Source organism: Ananas comosus, linkage group 5, assembly GCF_001540865.1.
Source record: "Ananas comosus cultivar F153 linkage group 5, ASM154086v1, whole genome shotgun sequence".
NCBI lineage: Eukaryota > Viridiplantae > Streptophyta > Magnoliopsida > Poales > Bromeliaceae > Ananas > Ananas comosus.
In genome coordinates this window covers 4,155,583-4,181,218 of record NC_033625.1, presented here as the reverse complement: position 1 = coordinate 4,181,218, position 25,636 = coordinate 4,155,583, and the positions used below count along the sequence as shown (strand labels likewise).

Sequence of the window (25,636 nt, the reverse complement as noted above, 5' to 3'; positions counted from 1 at the left end):
GATATTGTCATAAAAAAATGTTCACCTGATTCCGACTTTGTAGTAAAATAATATATTTTACGGAAAAATTAATAGTGTAAATTGTTGGATCTTGTGGTTTGTAAAATATTGCTACTTACAATTTTATAGTTGGGGGTTGTTCACCCTTCGCGTAACTCTTTGATACGGTTGGTAAACTGGTCGTGATTGAATTTACCCAAATCTTGGTTGTTTCTATACTTTAGGTAATCTAAGAAATAATAAGTTAATTTAAAAATTAAGTACATAACCACGTGCTGAAAACATTAAAAGAACATAGTATGATTCTTACCTGGTCCAATGGTTGGATCAAACTAACTTTAAATGAAGCAGTTACATTAGTTGTTTTATCTTAGATTTGTGATATGACGATGATGACTAAAGTTGTCGAAGCTTAATAAAGAGCCACTTCAATTAGTTCGCATTAACTCAGAAAATAATTTTATTGCCTGCAGAGAGCCGTCGTATATCTCATGCATCAGTCACACACCTAAAATTTTATTTGAAAGTTTTTAAAATAAAAAAAAAAGTCTAAACACTAAGTATTATAAATTTTTGGATCCCAGTTTATTATAAATCTGTTTAGAATGCCTATATAATAAATTAAAAAAATTAATGAATTTTTATGCATAAACTTTTTAAATATAGTAGGTATATTCGCAAACCCGCGCAAATCTCTTTAAAGTCTTTTGAATTTAACTTTACTTTGGAATTTGAATTATAGACAACGAACATATTAAATTTAAAGGAAAACTTCAAATATCCATCCTGTGGTTTCGCACTTTCTTACTTTAGTACCATATAGTTTAAAGTGTATCAAGTTAGTACCCTATAGTTTCGTACTTTCTCACTTTAGTACCATGTGATTTAATATTTTATTAAATTATATACAAAAATTTTTAGATATCTTACCTAAATTTATCGAATATTCATTTTAATATTTTTGATAAAAAAATATAATAAATTAAAATTAAGCACTAAAACATCACGAGTCACATATTAAATTTGAAAGATTAATAAGAATATAATTTAGTAATAAAAAAATGTTGTATTGTTGCAATTTGTGAAGAGTGATGTACAATACAAGACATGTCACGTGGCCACGTGGCGAGGACCGTTAAGAAGCGGTCCACGTTCATAAAGTGTATCTCGGTTCTTTTACCTGCCCAAAAACCATCACCTTTAACTGATGATGCTTCGTACGTACGTTGCGCATATAATGTCACATGCGACCGTAGGATCCACCGTTCACCTTTTCGCTAAAGTTCATCTCGTCCGCCCACGTCCATACTGGCGCGTACCAATGTCCGCATAAAATTATTAGGCTAAATTACCAAAATCGCCCCGTACTTCATGTCTCAATTACTTTTTTTATTTTTGCTTTAATTGTTATTATTATTTTATTATACACTTTATACAGTGTTAATTTCTCCGTATATAGAGTAAAATAATTCGAATGATAATTTAGAATTTTTTAACCTTATTAATGAAATATATAATAATTGAATATAAAGTGTGAAATATTTGAAAAAGAAAAATGTCTCCATTTTAGTACATTTGATCTGCATTCATAGTAACGCACAAATAATAAAAGTGCTAATTATATTAAAATATTATTTAGGAATTTGATTACAAGTAACGCCATTGATCCTCCTATGTTGCCTTTTTTATTTCACCCCTCGAATTAAGTGCTTAATTATTATTTATAGTTTATTTTTATATTTATTTTTTAAAAAAATATTATTATAAGATTTAGTTGTAATTAAATTATCATATGCTATAATTACCTCTGTGGCAGCTGTCCCAGTGTGAGAGTGTGAGAGAGAAAGGGACTTGGTTGAAACTTCTCTCTCCTCTCTCTCTCTCTCTCTCTCTCTCTCTTTTTCTTTTTCTTTTTCTTTTTTGGATTTTTTCTTTTCACGGGAATCTCTGCTGGATTCAGAAGAGGAGGAGGAAGAAGACCATGGAGTTTGATGATAATGGTGGCAATCACAAGTGGGTTTCTTTCTGTTTTTTTTTTTCTATTTTTTTTTGTCCTTTTTTACATATATATTGTACTCAGTTTGGATTTTGTTCGTGTGGGTCTTAGTCCTTTGAAGTGTAAATGAAGGATGGGAATGGGATTCAAAGTGGGTGTGGAGTGGATTTGTCAAATTCTTTTCGATTTTGGATGCTTTGAAAAAAAAAGAGAGAAATTTTGCATTTTTGGTAATAAAAAGTCGCTTTTTTTTGTTTTGTTTTGTTTGGGTCTCGTTGGGACATCAAATGCACAATTTCACTTTTACTATTTTTAAGAAAGTTTCAATGATGGGATCTTGACTTTTGATGCATGCGGTGAGTTGAGTTTTCCTCTTTTCAACTTTTCTCCCCTGGATCAAGCAGTTTAAAAAAAAAAAAGTTAGGGTTTTGCAATATGAAGCAGCTTCAGTGTTTGTGAACTCTGTAGTTTGCCTAATTGATCTTTGTATTTATATAATTAGGGTTTTGCTACTTCAATTCAATGTTGTGAGCACTAAATCGCTGTTATTAACCTGTTTGTTGATAGGCCCCTTTGGAATTTGCTGCTTCCTCTGCTACCAACTGTTACATTGATTATCCAGTGAAAGTAAACTTAGTAGTTTCCATCCAGAGTTAAAACGCAACTCGTTTCTTGTTCAAATTTGAGCATATTCCCTTATTTTGTTGCCTTGTGTTCTAGTTTCTTAAGAAGAGAAAACCAATCATTAAGTATGTTTATAAGAATGTTTTTCGTGTGTTTGTGTCGTTTCTCTAACTTTACCCGGGTTCATTTTTACGGTACATGTCGAATGTGCAACAGTGAGATGTGGGAATGGCGAGGAGAAGAGTATGATTTGCAGAGAGTATCACTGAATGGTATGTGGATATTGTAATCAATCTTTGGGAATTCTCTGATGAAGATTCGAATTGCTTCTTATAATCTATCTTTCCGCAGATGTTTCTCACTGCTTGTGGGGTGATGTGAATCAAAACGGCTTTTTGTACATGCTTGATGAACAAACTCCAATAAAGGATTGCACGGAATTAAGTTGCCAAGTTTCTGATATAGGAGGTATATTGTTTTCACTAATGCATATTAGGTCAGTAGTAACCAAGATTTTCTACTGAAGACTATAATATGAGAGAGTTGAACTCAGATTACAGCGACAAAGGGTTGGAGGAATGTTTGGATTCTTCGCAAATCAAAAGAAGACGCATGCTGCAATTTACTTCTGAAGGCAATGAGGTTATTGTAGTTGGCGAAAACTCTCATCTCATTCTAATAGTGGCTACTTGGAAAGAGAGCATCTTATCTCTTTAATGCCAGTTTGGCCTATTTGGTGCTTTTGACGAATTGTTGTTTTGAGTACAATTTTGAAGAAGCACTAACATATTTTTCATTAAAATCTTCCCAAGTCCTAGTAACTTCTCACTGTAGCAGAAGTAAAACTTCAAATTAGAGCTTCTATTTTAGGGTTAAGCTAATTGCAGCTTCATGGCATAGCAAAAGCTCCAAACTCGTCGAACTTCTTGTTCGCCAAATACTTGGCCATTGCTTATGGAGTAGAGAAGATGTTCCGGAATATAAGCCAAACCCGGGTAGCCATTTTTTTTACCCTATTTATCATTTCCCCTGTCATTTGTTTTCTGTAAATACTTTTGTAGGTGGCTGAATGCTCAATGATGGAAGATGGGATTTCAGGAAATTTTCATTGGGATTCACAATGGAATTTCGAGTTTTCAGGTTCTTTCCTATATAATTTATCTTGAACCAACTAATCAATATCACCTCTACAGTTATTCTAAAAAACTTTCTCCTAATTCAGATGATCAGTGTGCCTTAAATTGTGATGGGTTGGATCAATCGTCAGAAGGATGGTTAGTTGATTGCTTAAATGAAAGCAAGGAGAATAGCGGCTCCAAAGAAATGTCTAGGTTTACTTTGTGAATTATTTATTGGGAAAACTGCACCAAGGGTCCCTAGCCTTTCAATATTTCATGAATCGGGGCCGTGACTTTTGTATTCCGTTGCCGTGTTGCTCTTTTCATTACATAACAACATGAAATTATGCACATAAATCACCATATTGGAAGTCTGAACTTTGGTTATGTCTCTGTTAAAGACGACTATGTCTATTTGTCATTTCAGTTTGATGGAGGAACTGAAATAAAAGGATAAGATTGCAACGAATTGCAAAGGTCGAGGTCCAAATTGTTACATTGAAAGGTCAATGACCAAATTGAAACTATGCTTAAAGATTTAGGACCCATGGTGCAATTTGCCTTTATTTTCTCTTTCTACCACCTATACTGTTACTATTAGCACATTACGGAAGTCATCATATGCCTTCTTGTAGGAATAATTCTATGGCTTCTACTGACCATCCTGATGTTTCTGGTGAGTGAAATCCCTTCTTCTTGAATTGTCGCTGACATTTTCTAGAGTCAACAAAATTCCAAATGTGATATTATTGTACTCTTTTCTTTTACTTAGAGTTGTACAATATTTCACCTGAAACGGGAGCTAATGTAGTCGAAGACCGCTCTATTCCTGCTCAACTGAAGATTCTTACGGGTATGTCTAGCTTTAATTAGTGTAGTAAGGTTGGGAAATAGGCTGGGCACAGTGGTAAAAGTTTCTGTACTCTCCCATCGAACATAGAAAGAATTTTACGCTAGATTATGCTGCACAGTTATTCCTAAGGCTAAACCTATACCATGGGTAACTCATACTTCCATGCTACCACCCAAGCCAAATCCAATGGGGATAACACATTGAACTACGGTTGTCGTGACTGTTTTTATGTCTATCCCTGTGATACGAATCCTCCAATGAAACTCTACCTTTCAGCCTTATAGTTTACCTCCTATTGATTGCTTTAGTAAAATTGTGTCGAACAGCCGTATTTGTTCTCTTAATTAGTAGCATCTTATGCACTTCATCTTGTGTTTTAGGTAGCGAGTCTGTCATCGATCCTCCTACAAAGTTTGCTACTTCAGTTGCTTATCCTTTTGCCCTTATTAAACCGTGTGGAGCTCACGGGGATCTAACTTTGCACGACATAAATGAACGGATTCACGCTAAGCCCATGTCCAAAATAAAGCATAAAAAGGATGAGGATTCAATTGCATACTCCACTTCAGCCTTTTCTGGCAAACCTGTGGTAGTGAAAACAAAGATCCGCACTGAAGGCGGAAAAGGCAGCATTACAATCACAAGAACAAGAGGTTGAATGGACTAAGTTTTCTGCAGATTTGTTTTGGTGTGTTTAATTCCTCTCTCATGCTTTTTTTTCTCCTCCTCTTGTCCTTTGTTTTTTTTTTTTTTTTGTACAATTACTTTTATCTAAGGTAGTTTGAAATACTTGGATGTTTCAGAGGGATCATTGTGTGGTATTGGATCCTGCCCTTTATACTTGTTGAATCCTTTTTCGGTTTAGTTCCTGTATTATGTAGTTGCTGATTGTGATGCTTTTGGTGGTTGCAGAAATTTAAATTTTCCTTTAATTTTCTGTTTGACTTCTTTTTTATTTCTTTTGAGAATTGAGATATTTACCTTCATATCCTTGCAAATTTTCTGTTTTACATATGTGCTACTTCAGAAATCAGAAGTAGGATTTCAACCTACCGCCCTTAGCGTCAAGTGGTAACGGGTTTGATGGTTGGTCCAGATCTCAAATTTGAAGTTTAGCTATTTTACATTTTCAGCTAACCTCATTTTTTTTAAAAAAAAAAATTTGAACGGATCAGATTGCATGTTATCTTTTTCTTTCTCTTAGAAAACAAAAAGAAAAAGAACTAGGATTCTACCTTTTTCTCAAAAAGAAAAACTAGGATTTTCATATATGGGACTTTTTTATAAAATAATCTTTTAACATTTTATAATTTGTGAAATAATTTTGCTAAATTTATATTTGGCAAATTAATCCTTTTTCGCCGCATGGCAAACTAACTCTCTTTTCACCACGTGGCAAACTAATCATCTTTTCGCCACGTAGGAGCTATGTGTGAGTATTTTTTGAAAAGCGATGAATCGTTTTCCGCGTTTTTCAATTTCTTTTAAAGGCAGTGAATCGTTCACCGCCTTCTCTCTCTTTTTTTTTTTAAAGGCAGTGTTCACCGTTTTTTTCTATTTTTTTTAAATACGGTGAATCGTTCGCTGCATTCATTAAAATTGTACGTAGATTATATAGGAAATAGAAAAGTGGATTATGTAGGAAATAGAAAAAAAATGAGATTATTAGGATTGTATGTGGATCATTAGAATTTTTATTTAATTGTTAGGATTGTATGGATAGATTATTAGAATTTTCAGATTGTTAAGATTATATGAAATTATATGGATAGATTCTTAGGATTTTTAGACTGTCAAGATTATATGAAATTATATTGATCCACATACAATCCTTTCAGATTGTTAAGATTATATAAAATTGTATGGATAAATTATTAGAATTTTTAGGTTGTTAAGATTATATATGATTTGTTAAAATTTTTATGTGGTTGTTAGAATTATATATGGGATATAGAAACAATAAATAAGCAAAAGGCGGTGAATCGTTCACCACCTTTGTGGAAAATTAGGAAGGCGTAAAGGCGGTGAACGATTCACCGCCTTCATAAGAAATATCCACTCCAATGCCTACGTGGCGAAAGTAGCGTTAGTTTTACAAATATAATATTGAGAAGGTTATTTTGCAAATTTTAAAATTCTATAGGATTGTTTTATAAAAAAGTTCGAGATTCTCCGTCTTTATTATCTATGAAAATGCGCAACCCTTCTCTAGTAATGCGGGAAACCGCCACATAAAGCTGTCCATGAGAAAATATAGGTTGGGATAAAAAAAAGCCCAACTCTTTGCAAGGAAAATAGTTTAGAAAAACAAAGTAAGGAAAAAGGAGGCTTAANTATATATATATATATATATATATATATATGGGATAATTGCCTATATACCTCTCGTACGCTTGAAAATATCCGATTTATCCATACATTTTTTTTCTTTGTAAAATATCCCTCATGTGTTCCACCGTTATTGCAAAATACTCCCGCAGTTATCTCTTGTTAAGTTTTTTTTTTTTTAACGTGAGTTAAATATCTACCACAGTTAAAAAAAAATTAAAATGCTAATTTTGCCCTTAACTTAAGAGCAAATAAGAAATGTTGGTGATGGTAGAGGGATATATTGGAAAAGACCAAAAGTCAAAATAGTTTTTGTGTCCCTGACTTTAAGGGCAAATAAGAAAGTCAGTGATGGTAGAAGGGTATATTTGAAAGGGCAAAATAGTAATTTTACAGAGATAACAGAGTTCATTAGCAGATTTTAACTCTAGGGGTATATTTGAAATAGATTGGAGAGTAAAAATGGTATTTTCAATATTAGTCTTCTAAGAGAGGTAAATCAGNTATATATATATACCCTTGTACTTACTAATAAGCTTATTTTTGTAAAAGCTGCACCTTCTTAATAAAGGGTATATATGCAGGTTCCGATTTTTCAGTAGTAGAAATTGTGAATAAATGATTCTACAGGGATATGTACAAGCCCTTTCCCTCATTTGCTGTCTAATTTTGGGAAGTGCCACTTTTTGACCTATGGAGTAGCATCTTATGTAGTAGTTAGCATTGTACTTACAGTAGTTGGCAATAGGTTGTTGTTTCTGCTTTTGATGAGATAATACTTGTTTACTTTTTCTGTCCTTTTGTTGCTAATTTTCAAGCTGCTAACCAAACCCCAATGCAGGATGTCTTTCAGCTCCACTCTCTGATTGTCCTTCTCACTGGACCAGTTGTTATAGGCTTATCTTATTTCTATTAACTTAGATAAAGTAAGACAGTAAGTTTTCTTTGCGCCACCAACCGTCCTCTCGCAAGTGGCAAAGTGTTTAGTAATTAAAATCTGATATTTCAAACTCAAAACCTAGTTGTTTTACATTTTCTGCTAAATTTATTTTTTTAAAACTAAAAATACTAAATTTATTTTTTTAAAAAAATAAGCGAAGCGGATAGAATGCTACTTTTCTCTAAAAAAAGTGTTCTTAGGGTCTGTTCTCTTCCTTTTGTTGATCCGGCCCGACCCAGGATTCGCTCTTTTCATCCAACCTGACTCGGCCCGGTCCGGTCATTTTGAGTGAACATTAAAAATTTTGATTCAACTATCTAACTTTACAACATTTTTCGTTCTATTGATAATATCTTTAACGGTCTCGACAGAATATTTTGCGGCCTAGCAGATTACTCTGTTACTTGAGGAAAGAAACTATAGCTGAGGATTAACTTTTGAGTACCCTAATTCGGAAGTAACAGCATATGTTTTTAGCGAAATCTGTCGATTTATCGATAGCAGTTGTGAGAATTTGAAGAAGTTCACTGCTCTAATCTCCTCAGTAGAACCATCTTGGCTGCATTAACTGGGCATGCATCATGCATGATCACTTCCATGAAAGATAGTTAAGAACAGCTTTTTCTGTTCTAGTTCTACCCCTTACTGATTTTGTGATGGGCACAATCAATGGTACGGTTGGGGTTGGTACTTGCTCGGTTGCAGTGCTTTTATGCCTCTGCAGAGTCACTGAAACCTAACCATGTGTTCGGTGAGGGGGGGAGAAATTATTGCTCCCAGCTGGTTCACCAGGTCAGTCGTGGACCGCCGAATCATCCACCGTCCATTCCGTCACGACCCAGATTGGTTTAAACCTATACTGTGATTTGGTCCCCCACTCCCATGTGGCCGCGGCTCTCACACCCTCTCTTTCGCGTTATCGCGTACATACAAATCGAGCACGGTTACTAGATTACGATCGAGAAAAAATAGAAAAGAATCAGAAAAGGTCAGTTCACAGTAATGGGATAAGGTTATGGTTGCTGCTCCGTTGGGCCACGCTCTGAGCTTGGGATTGAAAAAAAAAAATGGAAAATTGGAAAAGGTACTGTTATATGGAATCATATTACTTGTTAATTTAAGCCTAACCCTGTTTAGGTCTCACTCTCCCTTCCCTCTATATACATTTTTTTTTTTTCTTAAAAAGTTTTGGTTACTTGATCCCCATCTCTCTATCTCTCTCTCTAAACATCTGTCAGAAGATTTAATTGGTATATGCTAAGATTGCTCCCTTTGATAACAAAGTTTAACCCTCTCTCTGTTTGGTCCCCCACCTCCTCCAGAGTTTTCTTAATCTTTGATCATTACATATTATTTTCGCTTAATTGCGTCATCGGTCCCCAACTTTCACAAACTTTTGCAATTCTCTTAGACACTCATTAATCATCTGTCATATCCCTGCTGTCAAATGCTCAATAATTTCGACAAAAAATTGTCAGATCAACATCAGACCACATATTTGCCGCAACAGCACCAAACATTACTGAGAGCATTTTGACGAACAAAACATGATTGAGATCAGTAACAAACATTCTAAAAATTGAAATAACCCTATTGTTTTATTATTATTATTGTATTTAGACAAGGCCGGCTAAGAGGGGAGAAATGATGAGCTGGGTCAAGCTAGAAATTAATTAGGAGTGAAGTGGGAGCCACAATAAGAAGATGAGCAGAATCCAAAGATATCACAATCCCAACTGTTAACGAAAGCTGATATGATAAAATGAAAAGGGATAAAGCTTTGATGAGAGAGTCGAGTAGTAGACCAACAACCAAACCAGTGCATATTTTTTTTTCCTTTTATTTGGGAACAGCATCACATGCATCCTTTCACTCTGGACAAAACAGAAGCAACTTCTCCTCCCCATCCAGTCCCCACAAAGCCATTATCTTATGTGAAATATCTTGGGAACAGCACTTCACTAATGGGGAGAAGCAAATAGAGAATTTGGAGCTCTTTTTGGCATGATGCTGAAGAAGCAATTTTGTGGGGATATGTATATTTATATTTACATGTCTAAGATGAGAGAGAGGATTGGGTTGGGGCCTGTTTTACTCCATTTTTCCTGCTTTTAGCAAAATAGTAATCAATAGTACAAAACTTCTATTGCAGTAAAACCGAATTGATCGGTGAGATTAGTGTAATTGAAAGATTAGTATGATTCACTAATACAATATATGACTAAGGAAACCTCCAACTCACCAAATCTGATGGGTCAAAAAGAAGAGTGAGGGAAAAGAGAATTGGATTCAAGCAAACCATTTGATTGGGAGGTGAAAAAGGTCCCAAGGAAGCACGTGAAAAACATAGATTCTCATTTGAAGCGACAGTGGAGAAAAGCTTGTTTATACTACCTAGACCATAGAGCAGGGGTTAAAATGACACAACGCAAATCGAAATATCGCATATATTTTGTAGTAAGCCATTAAAAATTTTACAAATCTGTAAGGTGGGAAAAAAAAAGAAAGAAAAGAAAAAGATATGTAGTTTTTAAGGCACTATTTGGGTGGGGGATAATAACAAGGCAATAAAATCCCTCATATTATTATCTCCCATAAAGTAAAGAGAACAAAAAATTACAAAAAATCCTCTGGTGTTCTGAAACAATCTATAGAGAGAGGATGCTAGGACAATAATTCAGTTTTGCTTGGCTCAAATTGCATGAACAACTTTTTAAGAAAAGAAAAGGACATAAAAACTCTATCGGTGAAGAGACATGAAAACAATTGCTCTGGTCAAGTTACTTATTCTAGGTTATTCCAAAACCTGCAATTCCAATCAACTGAAACTGGGTTGTCCTTAATAATCCAACTATGTCGGCAATAAAACACCTAGGATTGTATAAGCTAAGGGAAAATTAAAGTGACTTCATTTTATTGTAGAAACAGTCGGATAGTTTTTGGATAAAAAAACAAAAATTTACTCGGAAAGGGACACGAGAACATCTCAAAAAAAGAAATCACAACTATATTCTAGGTTTAATATATGAATCGACAACTAAAACAAAAGAAATCTAACACCTAAATAAGCCAACCGCTACGAACTATGCCTTGCAAAGCTTAGAAGACGAAAAATTAGAAAGAAATTTAATGTCCATCATCATTTAAGAGAAATATTACAATTACTATGATTATTATGATCATTGTCATGACAATATGACATTATCCCCCCTCCTTTGAGGTACCACTTGACCAGACACCCAAAGACCGGGACAATTTAGACAACCAAATAAAGAGTTGGAATTGGCTACCGTAGAGAGCATTAGAGGGTAAATATTCTCGACTTTTTATTCATCAGTTGTGCATTCTGATTCATGAGTTGGCGATACGAAACGAGACTAGGAATATGAAAATCTTAATTCCAAAACATTCTGCTCAGATAACAAGTGAATCAACATTTTTTTTTGCTGAAAGGATTTGTTACTCGAGAATGGTGTTTTATTCATTTATGGGAATCATCGTTTTCTAGAGAATCATCATGCATATAACAAGTAATAGACCTGTAACCAATTTGGCAGTGAATCATAATATGCATCCGACGGATGTAAGTCGAAAAATAAAAATATTTGTCCTCAAATACTATCGAGAGTAGCCGAGCCCAACTCACCAAACAATGACAGTAACAACAATGAGATGACAATTTGAGAATTACCCCATCCACAGCACTACTCCACTATCTCAAATGAGTAACATCATCTAAAAATCAAGTATTCATATAAGAGGAGAATTTACCATAATAAAAGTAGTGGTAGTGGCAGTGGCGGCGGCGGCGGCGGGGGCAGCGAGCGGTATTGGTGGCGGCAGCGGTGGCAGGGGCTCTAGAAGATGTCGAGGATCTCGAGGATGAATCCGTTGCAGAGGGGGCAGTTACCGCGGCTGACCCAGAGCTCGCGGGAGCAGAGGCGGCAGAAGGTGTGGCCGCAGGGGATGAAAGCGGCCCCCTTGTGCCGCACCATGCACACGCAGCACACGTGGTACATACCCCCCTTCGCATCCCCATCGTCCCCTCCGTCCTCCTCCTCCGCCTCCTCTTCCCCCTCTGCCGCCGCCGCCAACGCTGTTGCCGTCACAGGGGACTCCCCCTCCGCCCCGTCTCCGCCGGCCCATTGCCGGTCCGTTTGCTCCAGCAACGCCATCAGAGACACCCTCACCGGCTGCTCCTCCTCCTCCGCCGCCACCGGGGGCGGCGGATGGAGAAGGAGCGGAAGAGGGCGGTGGAGCTAGGGTTGGCGGGAGCCCCGACTGGTGAGTCGGCGTCGGGCTCTTCTCCGCCCGGGGCCGAGGGCTCCTGCGCGGCGGCGGAGAAGGGGCGGATGGAGAGGGAGCGGGGGAAGCCGAGGCCAGGGCCGGGGCTAGGGTTAGGGTTCGCGCGGAGGGACGGGACGAGCTCGGGGTCGGAGATCGGCGCGGCGGTGGCGGAGGACGCGAACGCGGCGGCGCCGGTGCGGCCGATGCGGAGCCTGTCCTTGAACGACCTCCAGTTGATCCCATTCCCGGCACCGGCACCGGCGCCGGCGCCGGCGTCGCCTTCGACGGCGTCGGCATCGGCGGGGGAAGCGCCGCCCTGCTCCTCCCGGATGATATCGAGGAGGGTCCGGCCCCCGGCGGCGCCGCCGTCGGAGACGCCGGCCTTCTCGGCGGCGATGGCGGAGGCGAGGGTGGAGCCGTCGCCGGCGACGGAGGCGCGGCGGCCGAGGTGGCGGATCTCGTTGTTGTCGTCGTCGTCGCGGACCTTGAGGAGGTCCCGGAGGTTATTGGACGAGGAGGAGGACGAGTACCCGGCGGCGAGCTGGTCCGAGAGCGTCACGCTCCGCCGCAGGTCCCTCCCTCCGTCCATCCCCAGCATCCGATCCCCAAAATTCCACCACAACTCACCCCAAATCCACCCAAAAATTCGCCTTTTCGAATCCTAAACCCCCTCAATTCCCCCCGGATGGCCGAATCGAGAAGCAACCACACAAATCGAGCTCCTTTTCACCATAAAAAATTCGAAAAAAATGCGGCGGGGAAAAGAAGGGCCATTAGCGACAAAAGGAAGCATAAAAGCACGAGAAGAATCGACGGATGTCAGAGGGAAAGCATATTAAAGCATATTGAGAGAGAGCGAAAGCAAAACCAAAAAAAAAAAAGAAAAAAAAAGGATCGGATCTCGAGGGGCTTCTTCGTCTCCTTCCTCGTCTCCCTCCCCCTCTGGGGCTTCGCTTCGCCCCTTCTCTTCCTCGTCGTCCTCTTCTTCTTCTAGGGTTTCCTTTTTCAGAGTGCGCGTCAGAGAGAGAGAGAGAGAGAGAGAGAGAGAGAGAGGGCGACGTAGGGCTCTCGTTGGGGAGTTAGAGGTGAGGAGAGGGGGGGTGGGAACGGGTCTCACGGTCGTGTCCCAAACCCCGTTGCTAAAATACCGGTTAACGGAATTTTACACCCGTGAGCTCCTAACGAACTTGTTTTGTTTGTAACTAACGTTTGAGTGTTTCATTTTGGCACTTAAAATTTTATCAAGTACATGTTTGAATGTGCCAAATATTTCAATCTTAGCCTCGTCCTTTGCTTTGATGAGATTAAGCTTTGATTACCTATCATGCCAAATTATTACTTTTTAATCTCCCAATTATTATTTCTAAAATATTTAAGTGTCTATATGATAATATTTTTACTTTTAGTTATAATTATAAAATTTATATTCTAACTTTTGCAGCATAATACCGATCGTCCCTAGCGCAAGTGACAAAAAGGTTTGGGGTTGGAATTCGAGACCCATGTTCAAATCCTAGTTGATTCACATTTTCAGCTAAGTTTATTTCTTAATAAAATAAACGAAACGGATAGCATGCTACCTTTCTTTCAAAAAAAAAAAAAAATTTTTGCAGCATAACAAAGTGTTTGTAGAAATTTTAAATTTTTTTTTTTTCTAACAAAACAACAGTCCAATTAAAGCAGATCTTCTTCCCACCAAACACCTCATCCGCCACCTGATAATCATCTAACTAATCTCACTTTCGTAAATCCTTTGTTGTCCAATACTTTTGTGATCTTCTTTAACACTAATCATTGATTGACCTTTTGCATTTGTGGTAATCTATCATCTTCTAATAATAATAGTTTGGGCGTTGTATTTTGCTGTTTGGATAAGAGTGCTATCTTCGATCTGTATTTTTCACGATGACAAAAATTTATAAGAAATTCAATTACATTAATTTTTTTTTTTTTTTTACTAATTATCTGCGATTAACTATTTTCCGGAATGATCCAACGTCTCAAAAGATACGTAGTAGTGTTGTTTCAAGGACGATCACAATCACGGCACCGTGAAAGGCGCACGACACAAAATGATTACGTACCTCATCCACAATCCAACGGCCACGATCGTCGCATCCCTTGGGAATCGGATCACCGATCTTGATCGCCCCCCGCATAATGAGGTTTTCGTGCGGACGTAGGTAGGGGGGACAGCTTGTACGTACGTGGGGGCCCATCCGTGGATCCATGCGCGCATACGTGAATACGTTACATCAACGTGGGGCCCACACTTTTGACGTTGGTCTCTCTCCTGCTCTCCTATTGGCTCACCTGGCCGTTGTGGGGCCCGCTAAGGTCTACTAATTTGTACCCGTGATGCGGGCAAATTGCACTACCAGTCCCTGAACTTTGAGAACGCTTCACTTTTACCACCCAAAACATTTGGATTTCGACAATGGGTAAACAAATTGCACCGCCCCCAAACTTTAGGCAATTTCAAATTGGTCCTCGACCGTTCAAGTTCGGCAATTCTAGTCCCTAATAAATTCTTAAATAATTTTATTTTATTTCTGTTATTTACGCACAAGAGTGCATCCAATAAATATCTAAATTTGCAACTCCCACCACCTCTGAGTTCAATAAATTTAAAAGGTTTGTAAATTACTATAAGTTTGGGGCCAATAAAAAAGTTTGGACAAAAACGGTAAACATATATCAAATCCTCTCTAATGTAGACGCCCCTCAAGTTCAATTTTCTTCATCGGGAATTATTGAATATTTTTATTATTCTAGTTCGGATTATTTTTAAAGTTCAAGTAATAGTATAGTACAATTAATAGTATCATAAACTGTAGTTCAGATAGTTGAATAAAAAAGCATTAAAATTACCGACAATTTCTATCGCAAGTGACAAAAAATTGGATGATTGTTATCTGAAGTTTCAAGTGCAAAGCTTAGTTGCTTCATATTTTCAGCTAAATTTATTTTTAAAGTTCAAGTAATAGTATAGTACAATTAATAGTATCATAAACTGTAGTTCAGATAGTTGAATAAAAAAGCATTAAAATTACCGACAATTTCTATCGCAAGTGACAAAAAATTTGATGATTGTTATCTGAAGTTTCAAGTGCAAAGCTTAGTTGCTTCATATTTTCAGCTAAATTTATCTCTAAAAAAAAAATAAAACAGATAGCATACTATCTTTCTCTCTCTCTCTCTCTCTCTCTCTCTATAAAAAAAAGCATTAAATTTTTTTTAATAATTCAAACCTTATCGTTTCTCTTATCTCCTCTTGGTTGGCTGAAGCGACTGGAGTCGGCAATGCCTACACAAGTCGTCGCCGGCATTGGAATTACTTAATCCGTATTCGGCCCAAAATTATGCTACGTCTACTTTTTGACTAAGAATACTCTGCATAAAGTCCAAATTTGACTTGGTTGGCTGTTGGGAGAAACAGTATGTTCTCTATTTAAATTACACTTTGGGCGAAGCTTCAACTACACCATTAATTACTACTTTTGAGCAAGTGAGAATACAGGAAATGGCATGAATAAAAGGGTTGCACTGCCCTTTGAATCTGGATCTGATCTCAAAATACATCACCATCTTTTTTACCTGTAAAACTCAATCCACAAGTCAATTATTTGTGGTTTGTTGAATCAACAAAGAAATGAGAAGTGTAGTTCCCAATACCTATCAATTCATAATTCGACGACCCCCATCGATCAAAATATGGGGGGAGAAATGGCTCATCACAACAAATTACATCGAAGTCTTCAATTAGAATCGGTTTCGATCCTTAAAAACTCTTAAGGAAAAGAAGAGATCATCTATCAATCATTCAACAGAGCTGCAACATCTCTTCGATGATCGTGTTCAAACTCCGTAAATGAGTATTTCCCGTAATTTCTCCCTCAAATCATCTCCCTCTTCGGAATCAAAATTTTAAAGAAGAAGAATGAACTCCATTCCCTCTCCTTTCTATCAAACCCTCAGCAACTGATTTGGCATTGAAGAGCAATAAATTTTTAATCCTGTAGTCTTTCGTAAAAGAGGATATAAGCCTCGCTCTTGAGGACTTCAGAGAAAGAAACCTCTCGGACATGAGCGTCGCTAGCATAAAACCACGAAGGCGAGCCGACGGCTCTGTGGGATTTGCCTTGGATTTTGTCTCCTCTCACGTAAGCAACATAGTGGCCTCCTCCCATGCTACCTGAGTGCTGCACCGCTCCGACCAGCCGATAAATGCTCTTCTCCTTCTCCCTGCATCTGAAAAATTCAGAAAAAACAGTTTTAAGTGAATATTCTTGCATCATCAAAAGCAATGTGTTCTTAAATCCATGTCATACATGAGAGCAGCAATCTTCAGACAAATCCAGGAAACATCAAAGGTAATCACACCATTTAACTAGCATGAGTCCGAGTACTTGAGTAGAATTGCATGAAGTTGCTTTACTTTTTCAATGTGAGAGAAAATCGTGGAAGGTTGCAAAAACAGATAATTTCATCACTAGCAGAGTCTCTCCTGTCCTTACAACAGTAAATGAGCCAGCTTTACTAGACGAATACTTGAAGACAAAAAGAGGGCAAGCCAGAACATTTTAAGTTTTAGTAGGTGGAAATATTGCTCATCGAAACAGCACGAGTGGAAGCATAGCTAGTTCGGATCATACAGGAGGAAAAAGAGTACATCAAATCAATAAGAGCAATAAGACACAAGAAAATGAATTTCATCTTGCCTGGAAGCAGAGTATTCAGTACAATTTTCATGTGGTTAGGAGCAAATGACAACTTAGCAGTATTGCCTAAAATTATCTATCACATATTTTCTTATTTAGTATTTGTTTGTTTTGGTTGACTAAGTGGGCATGTCATGCCCTCGAGACCGCCAATTTGGTCAGTTCAGCCACGCGCACAAACCCGTCGAACAGATAAAGTTTTCTTTATCAGCCCAAGACGTCACAACCAGTACAATTTAAAACATTCCAAACAGTAATAGAATTTATATAACGATTACACAAGGAAAGTACCAAACATATAAAATAGCTAAACTATTACAAACATTCGTTCTTATCATTACATCTACATTCTTTTTCTTTTCTTTACTCTTACAGGGCATGAACAACCTTCCACGTCGTTATTTTGTTTTACATGAAAAGTTTACTAGTGAAAATGCACCAGTACAGAAATAGGCATCCATACAACAAGAATTTTTGCAGTAGACAACTAAATTTTCGTTTTTGATGTGATTCCTAGTTACTTTGAAATTTCTAACCATTTCTAAATGACAAACAAATGTAATCGCTAGACTAGGAAAACTTTATGCTATGTTTGAGGGTAGTTATAAGCTAATTAACATCAATAAATGGCATTTTTGTTTGCACCATTCTAGATTATTTTGGCAATGGAAGTCTATGTCAACATTGAAGCTACAAAGCCAAGATGCTGCAACTCCATGCACCATTAGTTCAAAAAGTTTCAATGATCTTCATTGCACAGAGAACAGTTAGTACACAGAAAAGAATCCAGGTTATTCCCATTGCATGGAGGACTGGGAGGAGATGGGGACTTTTAAAAGCTTAATTTCTTTGAACTTAAAAGTTTTCCTTCTACCACTATTGTGATCCATATGGCTGGCTCTTTTTCTATATTGGCACATATTTTGAATACACAATCTGCCATTTCAAAGGTCAAACTTTATATCTAAATTACATTGTGTTAACTGTTAAGCTCTCTCTTTCTATATATATGCATGTGTGCGTGTGCATGCGCTTTACGTAGTTTTTAAAAGTTTCAGCATAAGAAAAATATATGCTACAAGATTGACTAACCCAACAAATTTGTATCTCCACAAGCATCAAATTCATGCTTTAATTTTGTTCATATATTTCTTTAATTCAAATACAAAGTGCAGAACCACATCCAAACCACACAAAACTAAAAGAATACTATGCGTTGGTCTACATCTAAAACTACAAAATAAAACTCCCTAAAAGATAGAAATGAAGCCCTTTTTTCTGAACACAGTATAATCCACTATGGAACAAGCGCCAACTACATATGAAAACCGGAATAAACTACATAGGCAATGCGTCCTTTTACCAACTTAAATGTAGTCTTAACCTAGATCACAGGTATCAACTGGATTGCAAAGGCAAATTTTATTCCTCTATTTGAAACGAAACATGAAAAATAAATTGACAAGTAAAAAGAAAAGAACAGCAAAGTAGTTATACATAAAATGATACAAATCAAAGCATACATAGGACAAAGAAGAGACGGCAGCGGTATTATCCGTCTAGAAGTATATAATGTAGATTACCTCGGGTCCATGTACTGCCTTATATCAAGCATCTCTTGGAAGTTGACATGACCTCTCAATTTAGTCAAACGGCCGCGAGCATCCTGGCTAAATCTCTTCAAATGAATGGTTAAAATAGGCGGTGCCTTGTAGATAAGAAATCTCTTCATAGCATCCCTCATCACCCTCCTCCCTTCCGACACTTTACCCTTTCCCCTGCTGTCTTGGATGGAGTGAGCTCTGTTTGACGGCTTGGAATGCTTCTTCTCTATTTTATTAATCACAGTGGTACTCTCGTTCTCACGAGCACTCGAATGCCTTATTTCCATATCATCCTTCAAGCTACTAGAAGAAGCTTCTGAAGCATCCTCACCACAACCAGCATCTTGCTGATTGCCTACACTGCACAAATCATTGTCTTTACTATCTGAAGTCTCATCTGTTGTACTTTTTTCTGGGCCTATTTCCATTATATCTTTCTCCTTCTTCTGGGAATTAGAACTCTGAGGTTGTTCACTTAATGCAGGCTTTAGCAACTCTGATTTGTTCTCAATACTACATTGACTATTGCATCTTTTGCTCTCCGATTCTCCATCCACATTTGAATTATCAAGTGTGTCAACCTGTTTATCTATGTTCTTGCAGATTGACGAAATCTTTCCATTGTTTAATTCTTCTACATCCGAAGAGTTCTCACCCTTAACCTGTAAACTTAAGGACTCTGAATCATCAACAATTTCCATAGACTGTTTAGCGGGCTTTCTTCGTTTCAAAACATTGCTTGATGAAACCTCCGAACAGTGCTCGCAATGCCATGCATGTTCGTCAGTGAGAAGTTCGGGTTTAGTAAATAAAGCCAAGCAACTATCGACAGAAACAGGAGCACTACTGTCATCCACCTCATCCTGCGTTAACTCACTGGAACTGCTATTCCAGAACATGATATCCATATCATCACTTGGGCCGTTTTCTGTCTTGGGTTCAGAAGTAACCTCAGGCTCATTAAACATGTCGCCAAAGCCATCAAATTCAACTTCAGCTTGCTCATTGTTAACATTTAATGAAGACTGCATATCCGGTTCTTCTTTTGAAGCAACAGCTTGGATCGAAACTTGAAGATTCTGCGAAGACGAAGCTGTTCCGTCTATTTCCTCCATGGCGGGATCTAATTCCTTATAAGGAAGTAAGATAACACCAGAATCTTGGACACATGAAGAAGAGATCGTATCTGAAATCAAACTCTCCCCACAATAATCTAGAGAACCCGCTTGTTCTTTAGGGCAAGTGTCGATGGCAGTTTTCAAAGCGCCTTCCAATTCATCCTTAGGGGAATCCACAATCTGATTTTCCAAATTGTCTTGTAAAATATTCTGATTTTGGGAAACCTGCCCATCATCAGTACATTCTCCAACAGTTTGAGGCTCCAACTTGGCCACACCTGGCTCAGGAGTGGGTCCAATAAAGTCCATCCACCACGAATCATCCTCTACTATGACACCTGCATTTTCTTCTGAATTTAGTACAGGCGCGCACGACCCACTGCACTCTGCAGGCTCCTCTACGTTCACTGCATCAGCCTCTGGTTCTGAAGGCGAAGCGATGTTCTCCCCTCTCAAACTCGTCTTCTCTTTAAACCTCCGGTTCTTATACTTATCTCTTAGGGGCGGCTTACTCTTCCTCGGCGGAGGTGGTGGTGGCTTCTTAGCCGGCGGCTTCTTTGATGGAACAGGAAGTGAGAGATCAAGAAAAGGTTCATGGATTACTGAAGTATGCCCGCATTCCTTACAAGCAATGGTACTAGAAAGTTGCCCCCCGAAAAAGAAATCCACCATGGTAGTACTTTCCAAAATAGAAACATTCTTCTGCTCTTGTTCCACCGAAGATTCCGGTGATTTCCGTGCGGATGTTTCTTCCATAAACAAACCATCGAGCAAGTATCGGAGCAATTCATGGCTGTCCTGCTGTTGGTACCCCCTGAACTGGGGGGCCTTCGCGCAAATACCCCCAAAAAGATTTTTAGGGCTTAATACAGCCTTCGAATTGGAATCATCTACACTGCTCGTTTCTATAAAGAGTTTCTTCAATGCCATAGTGAGCGGCCCGATAGTCCAATCCAAGTTCACCATGTACTCTCTCAACTTATCAATGGCAAGGAGATTCTGCAGCACTGAATTGAAGAAGCAGGTGTTTCCAAGGTTTGAAAGCCCCCTAATTACGTACCCTTTCGAATTACTCAACTTCAGAGTATCAGCTCCAGGTTCTAACGCCTTATCAACAACCGTCAACTTAGGGATTTCCTCCTCTGGGATCTCGATTGGGATCTCCGAGTCGCACGGGAAACACCAGGCGATGCTCGGGCTGTCGGACCGAACGGCCCACGAATGGCGCTCTTGTTTCGCATGCCGGCGGGCGTGGCCGTACGGCTCAGAAGCACTCGCCGTGCCGCCGCAGAACGAGCGGCCGCAGTCCAAACAAACCCATATGAATTGGGATTCCGATTTCGCCTCGGAATACTTACCTCCTCCCCCTCCTTTCTTCTTACTCTGCTTCCCCTTCTCCTTGTTCCCTCTCCTACTACCACTGGGCTCTTCCCTACAATGCTCACACGCCGCGACATCCTTCGACGACAACATCCCTAATAAAACTTGATTCAGATGAGAAGAATCCTTAGTGAAGTGATTGCATTGCTCTTTCTCCTTCACTTCCTCATCCCCTACTTCGCTCTTCGGATCTTTCGGCTCCGAAATAGCTTGAGCAGATCTACCTGCCGCTTGCGGCTGCGCTTTACGAGGGTTTCGCGCCTTCGGTTTCACCCTCTTCCCCATCAATCCCCAATCCCCAACCCCGAATAATTGAATAAATTCAAATAAAAAATAATCTACAGAACCAAAACTGCGATCTTCACGGGAAGCCAATCCAAAAACGAAGCAAAATCGCAGCAAAATAATCGAAATTGAGAAAAACAAAAGGTACCCAGATAGGGATTCGGAGAAGAACCCAGATCGTAACTTTTTTTCAAAAAAAACCAATCAAAACGATTGGGATATGAAGAGATGGGTGGTTTATTCCGATATATTAAGTAAAAAATAAGGAATAACAAGTGTATTACCTCGCAAGAGTGATTGCGCGGAGTAGAGATAAAGGGTTTTGGGATCGAATTAGGAATCCTTAGTATAAAAGGATTTGGGATCGAATTAGGAATCCTTAGTATAAAAGGATTTGGGAAAATATAGAGGAAGCGAGAGAGATAGAGAGGGTGAAAGAGGACCCTATGCCCTAACACCAAAGTATATGAGGAACGGGGAAAAAAGATACCGGTCGAAGGGTTTATCTTTGCTTAGATCATGTAGAAACTTTTGTACTGGTAATAACCCTTTAAAATAAGATGACCATTATTATACTAATGATTATATTATTATTATTATTATTTTTTATTAAAATTATTTAAAATTTTATCAACTCTTAAGACTAAAGAAGTAAGATTCACATCCCTGCTGTAGTATACAAATAGTAATTTTCTTTTTTTGAGTTCATATTTATTTTTTTATAAGAATTATTATTATTAGTTTTGAGTTTGCAAATCTAAAAAAATACTTCGAATCTACTGATAGTTGAAAAAAAGCAAGTTTTGATTATTTTACCAAATTATCTCGAAATGGAGGGTTCAACACCTACGTGGCAATAGATCCTATAATCTTAAATAGATAATCTGAAGAACTCCCAATAATTATTTATTTTGTTTAAATTTATTCGTCTGTTCTCTTTTCATCCCACAATTTTTTATTCCTGAATTCCCTCTGTATATATGTAAACACGTTATCACTAACACATAATTATCTTTCTATGCAATAAGTAATTGTAGGCTTCGCCATCATATTGTTTTACTTACCACTAGAACAACCTTCAACTCCTAGCACCATTAGAGAAGCGAATGGGAAGAGGATTATGGCTACCACTCCACACCCAATTGAGAATGTTTTTTTTTTTTTTTTGAGAGATAGGTACCACGCTATCTGCTTCTTTTATTTTATTTAAAAATAAACTTAGTTAGAAATGTGAATCAACTAGGATTCGAACTTGAGTCTCGAGTACCGACTTCCAATTGAGAATGTTAATGAAAAAAGATAGCACATGCTAACCAAGTTAGTTAATTATGTGGCCTTTAATTTGTAGTATTATTTCCTCTATCTTTTAATTAAGTATGCATGTTGCTCACTATTTTTTTCCCGATATTGATTATAAATGTGATGTAATTCTTAAGAGTGTTGTTAATTTGATGAATTTTGGGTCTATTTGGCTTAACTTCTATAAAAATGAGCTTTTTAGTTCTAAAAGCCGAATTTTTCATCATTTTAGACCTTTCATTGAGGTTTTTCAAAAAGTGTATATCCGTAGGCCAAACAAGTCTCCTAATCATTTGTATGATTTGTTGTCACTATGCTTAATTAACGCACCGTTAATTAATAACCTCAATATATGATGTTGATATATAGTTCAGCTCGAGCAATTTTAGAAGCACCAAAAACGTTTGACACTTCTCCCTTATTTTTTTTTTTTTTTTTTGGATTTACTGGACATAATGACCAATTATAAAATTTGATTTCTAAAACCTCAAACCTTTCGGATAATTGATGTTCAGTTACATGAATTATCAATTCCCATGCCCTATTGTTGAAAAATAAAGTATGTCAATGCATGCTTGCATGGATAGTAACTCATGAGTTGAAAAAAACAAAAAATATTTGTTTTAGAAAGAAAACAACTTTTTACTCTGATCTTTATTTATTATTCACCAAAAATCTCCTTATAGAGAGAGATATCAAATAAACAAAGCAAGTCCAGGTTTGGTAAGTAGACTTATATAAGTACACAACTATGCAAAGAAACTCTATTATCCTACCAAGTAAAAAATATAGAGAAAATTATTTATTTATGATAATACTCTCCTGAAAACTCAAAGTAGATTAAATACAGAGAGTTTGCATAGATAATAATGTTGTTGTTGAATATTGTGAGCGAGAATTGGTAGAGAAATCGGCAAGCTGTTGAGTGGAAGGAATAAATGATAGGAATATCATTCCATTAATATAATGATGACGCACAGAACAATCAATTTCAATATGTTTGGCGCTTTTATAAAAGATTGCATTATTCGCAATTTTAATCACACTTTAATTATCACAATATAGAGGTGTCGAGAGAGACCAGAGGATATCGACGTCATTGAGGAATTGGCAAAGACATGCAATATCCTAAGTTGCAGAAGGTTTAGCACGATATTTAGCTTTGACACAAGATTTGGGCGAAGAAATCTTGTTTCTTAGACCACCAAGAAATAAAAAAAAAATCTTCGAAGAAAACACAATAGCTAGTCTGTATCACAATAGACATGAAATTAAGGCATGAAAGAGGAAGGAAAAGGATAGATCCTAATTAGTACTTTGTTGCGAATAGCACTAGATAAGTAGAAGTGCAGCATAGTGAAGAAATTAAAGTGAGTGTTTAAGCAAAGTGGCAACAATATAGACCGCATAAGCAATAACAGGACAAGGTGTGGTGAGATAGACTAGTGGTCTAAAAACCTCACGATAACGAGTAGAATTAGCAAGAGGCATACCCATATATGGAGTTTTTTTTTTTTTTTTTTTTTTTTTTCTTTTTTCTTTGAGAGAGATAGGTAACACGCTACCCGCTTCGTTTATTTCATTAGAAACAAACTTAGGTAGAAATGTGAATCAACTAAGATTCGAACTTGGGTCTCGGATACCAGCCATCCTTTTGCCACTTGCTCTAGGCATACTCATATATGGAGTTAGTTTCTAATAGAGCTGAATGGGGGTATATTGCTAGTCGGAGATTAGCATAAAACAAACTATTTGCATGAAATTGAGATGCTTGCTGTTATCAGCTAACATTTGAGAATAAATAATCAGCTAATAGATTAACATTTCAATGAGATAATATGCTGCGAAAAAATTATATGTTGGATAGTAACAGAGCAGCAGAAATATTATATGCTAGATATTATCAACCGTTCCATGAGATCCAATGGCAAAAAAATTAAGCCCTATGAGAGCGTGAGAAAAAAATAAGTTAATATTTTGAAAATAAATGATGGGTATTATGCTAAGAATAAAGCTGGTATTTACAATGAAATGATACCTGTTTTTCAGAAAAAATAACAGGTACTTATATTTTCAACCGGTGGATGAGATCCAATCATGAAAAATTAATATCTATATTTGAGAATAAATGATTATGTAATTGAGTATTTGAAATACATTGTTCAAAATGATTATCGGAATTATTTGGTGCTTTCGAATTTTGGCTTAAAAATTATAGAATTGGAATGATTGTGGTCTCTCTAGTTTAGTTGTCCTTCTAGGACTAATATTAGAAATAATCAAAAGAGTTGATCCAAGAATTGGTGCTTCGGGGAATGCCATAATCTGACACTATATATATTACAAAATATAGATATAGAGAAGAAGTAAATATGGATAAGTAGAAATCATATAAATAGCTTTGACTAGCTGCTGGTGCATTCAAATAAGCCCACCTTCCATTAGCTAGGGGTGTCAAATAGGGCTGGCAAACCAGCGAGCCGGCTCGCGTTCGACTCGTGTTCGGCTCGATATTCGGCTCGCTCGAGCTCGACTCGAAATTAAATGAGCCGAGCTTGAACAAAATAAAAGGCTCGAAATTCATTTCAAGCCGAGCTTGAGTATTACTCGGCTCGTTCGAATTAGGCTCGNTTAAAAATATTTTTTTCTGAAAAAAAAAATTCTGGAAAAAAAAAACTGTGGAAAGGAGAAAAAAAGAAAGGGCCTGGTAGCCTGGCAGGCTGGCACGAAGCCTGGCCCGGCCCGTACTGGGCGGGCCCGGGGGCCGGGCCGGGTCTTCTACTTCATGGAAACGGGCCGGCACGACACGGCCCGGATTAAGAACCGGGTCGGACCGGGCCGACCAGTGGCCCGATTTGGCCCGGAAAATGTGGGCCATGCCAGCCCGGCACGGCCCACATTACATCCCTACCATTAGCCGATGCAGGGACGTTTCGGTATGATACCCGTAGTCCAACTGAGAGCCTTCTTCGACATAACTTCCTCACCGAAAACCGACCGTCTCTAGAACAAGTGGCAAAAGACTTGGTGGTTAGTACCCGAGACCCAAGTTCGAATCCTAGTTGATTCATATTTCCAGCTTA

The 25,636-nt window shown here is 37.9% G+C and overlaps 3 protein-coding genes across 5 annotated transcripts; 1 reads left to right on the top strand and 2 right to left on the bottom strand.

Moving 5' to 3' along the window:
- On the top strand, positions 1,833 to 5,528 carry LOC109710983 (protein XRI1-like). 3 transcript variants are annotated; one of them, XM_020233826.1, is made up of 10 exons: positions 1,845 to 2,013; positions 2,564 to 2,623; positions 2,837 to 2,892; positions 2,972 to 3,088; positions 3,174 to 3,262; positions 3,682 to 3,760; positions 3,843 to 3,951; positions 4,374 to 4,414; positions 4,511 to 4,591; positions 4,972 to 5,528. In XM_020233826.1, the coding sequence occupies exons 3-10, from the start codon at positions 2,841 to 2,843 to the stop codon at positions 5,247 to 5,249; spliced, it is 846 nt and encodes a 281-aa protein (XP_020089415.1). In that variant the 5' UTR covers positions 1,845 to 2,013; positions 2,564 to 2,623; positions 2,837 to 2,840; the 3' UTR covers positions 5,250 to 5,528. The 3 variants fall into 3 exon arrangements, with proteins under 3 accessions (XP_020089416.1, XP_020089414.1, XP_020089415.1); XM_020233827.1 differs by lacking the exon at positions 2,564 to 2,623 and having other exon boundaries at positions 1,833 to 2,013; positions 3,843 to 3,894; XM_020233825.1 differs by lacking the exon at positions 2,564 to 2,623 and having other exon boundaries at positions 1,834 to 2,013.
- On the bottom strand, positions 10,974 to 13,280 carry LOC109710839 (putative E3 ubiquitin-protein ligase XBAT35). Its single transcript, XM_020233621.1, is given in 2 exon segments — positions 10,974 to 12,082; positions 12,085 to 13,280. Coding segments are annotated over 2 exon segments (1,017 nt in total). The 5' UTR covers positions 12,736 to 13,280; the 3' UTR covers positions 10,974 to 11,716.
- LOC109710540 (ubiquitin carboxyl-terminal hydrolase 2) lies at positions 15,674 to 21,769 on the bottom strand. The gene is made up of 2 exons (XM_020233206.1): positions 18,451 to 21,769; positions 15,674 to 16,397 (listed from the first exon to the last, which is right to left on the bottom strand). Exons 1-2 carry the CDS (start codon positions 21,252 to 21,254, stop codon positions 16,157 to 16,159), a joined length of 3,045 nt encoding a protein of 1,014 aa, XP_020088795.1. The 5' UTR covers positions 21,255 to 21,769; the 3' UTR covers positions 15,674 to 16,156.

What these genes read in the sequence shown, in the direction of transcription:
- LOC109710983 (XM_020233825.1), top strand. Translation starts at nt 1,982, where the DNA reads ATGGAGTTTGATGATAATGGTGGCAATCACAA. An exon ending in TTACTTCTGAAGGCAATGAG is followed by an intron (nt 3,263 to 3,681) that starts GTTATTGTAGTT and finishes ATACTTTTGTAG; the next exon opens with GTGGCTGAATGCTCAATGAT. An exon ending in TGACCATCCTGATGTTTCTG is followed by an intron (nt 4,415 to 4,510) that starts GTGAGTGAAATC and finishes TCTTTTACTTAG; the next exon opens with AGTTGTACAATATTTCACCT.
- LOC109710540 (XM_020233206.1), bottom strand. Translation starts at nt 21,254, where the DNA reads ATGGGGAAGAGGGTGAAACCGAAGGCGCGAAACCCTCGTAAAGCGCAG. An exon ending in AGGCAGTACATGGACCCGAG is followed by an intron (nt 16,398 to 18,450) that starts GTAATCTACATT and finishes TGAATTTTTCAG; the next exon opens with ATGCAGGGAGAAGGAGAAGA.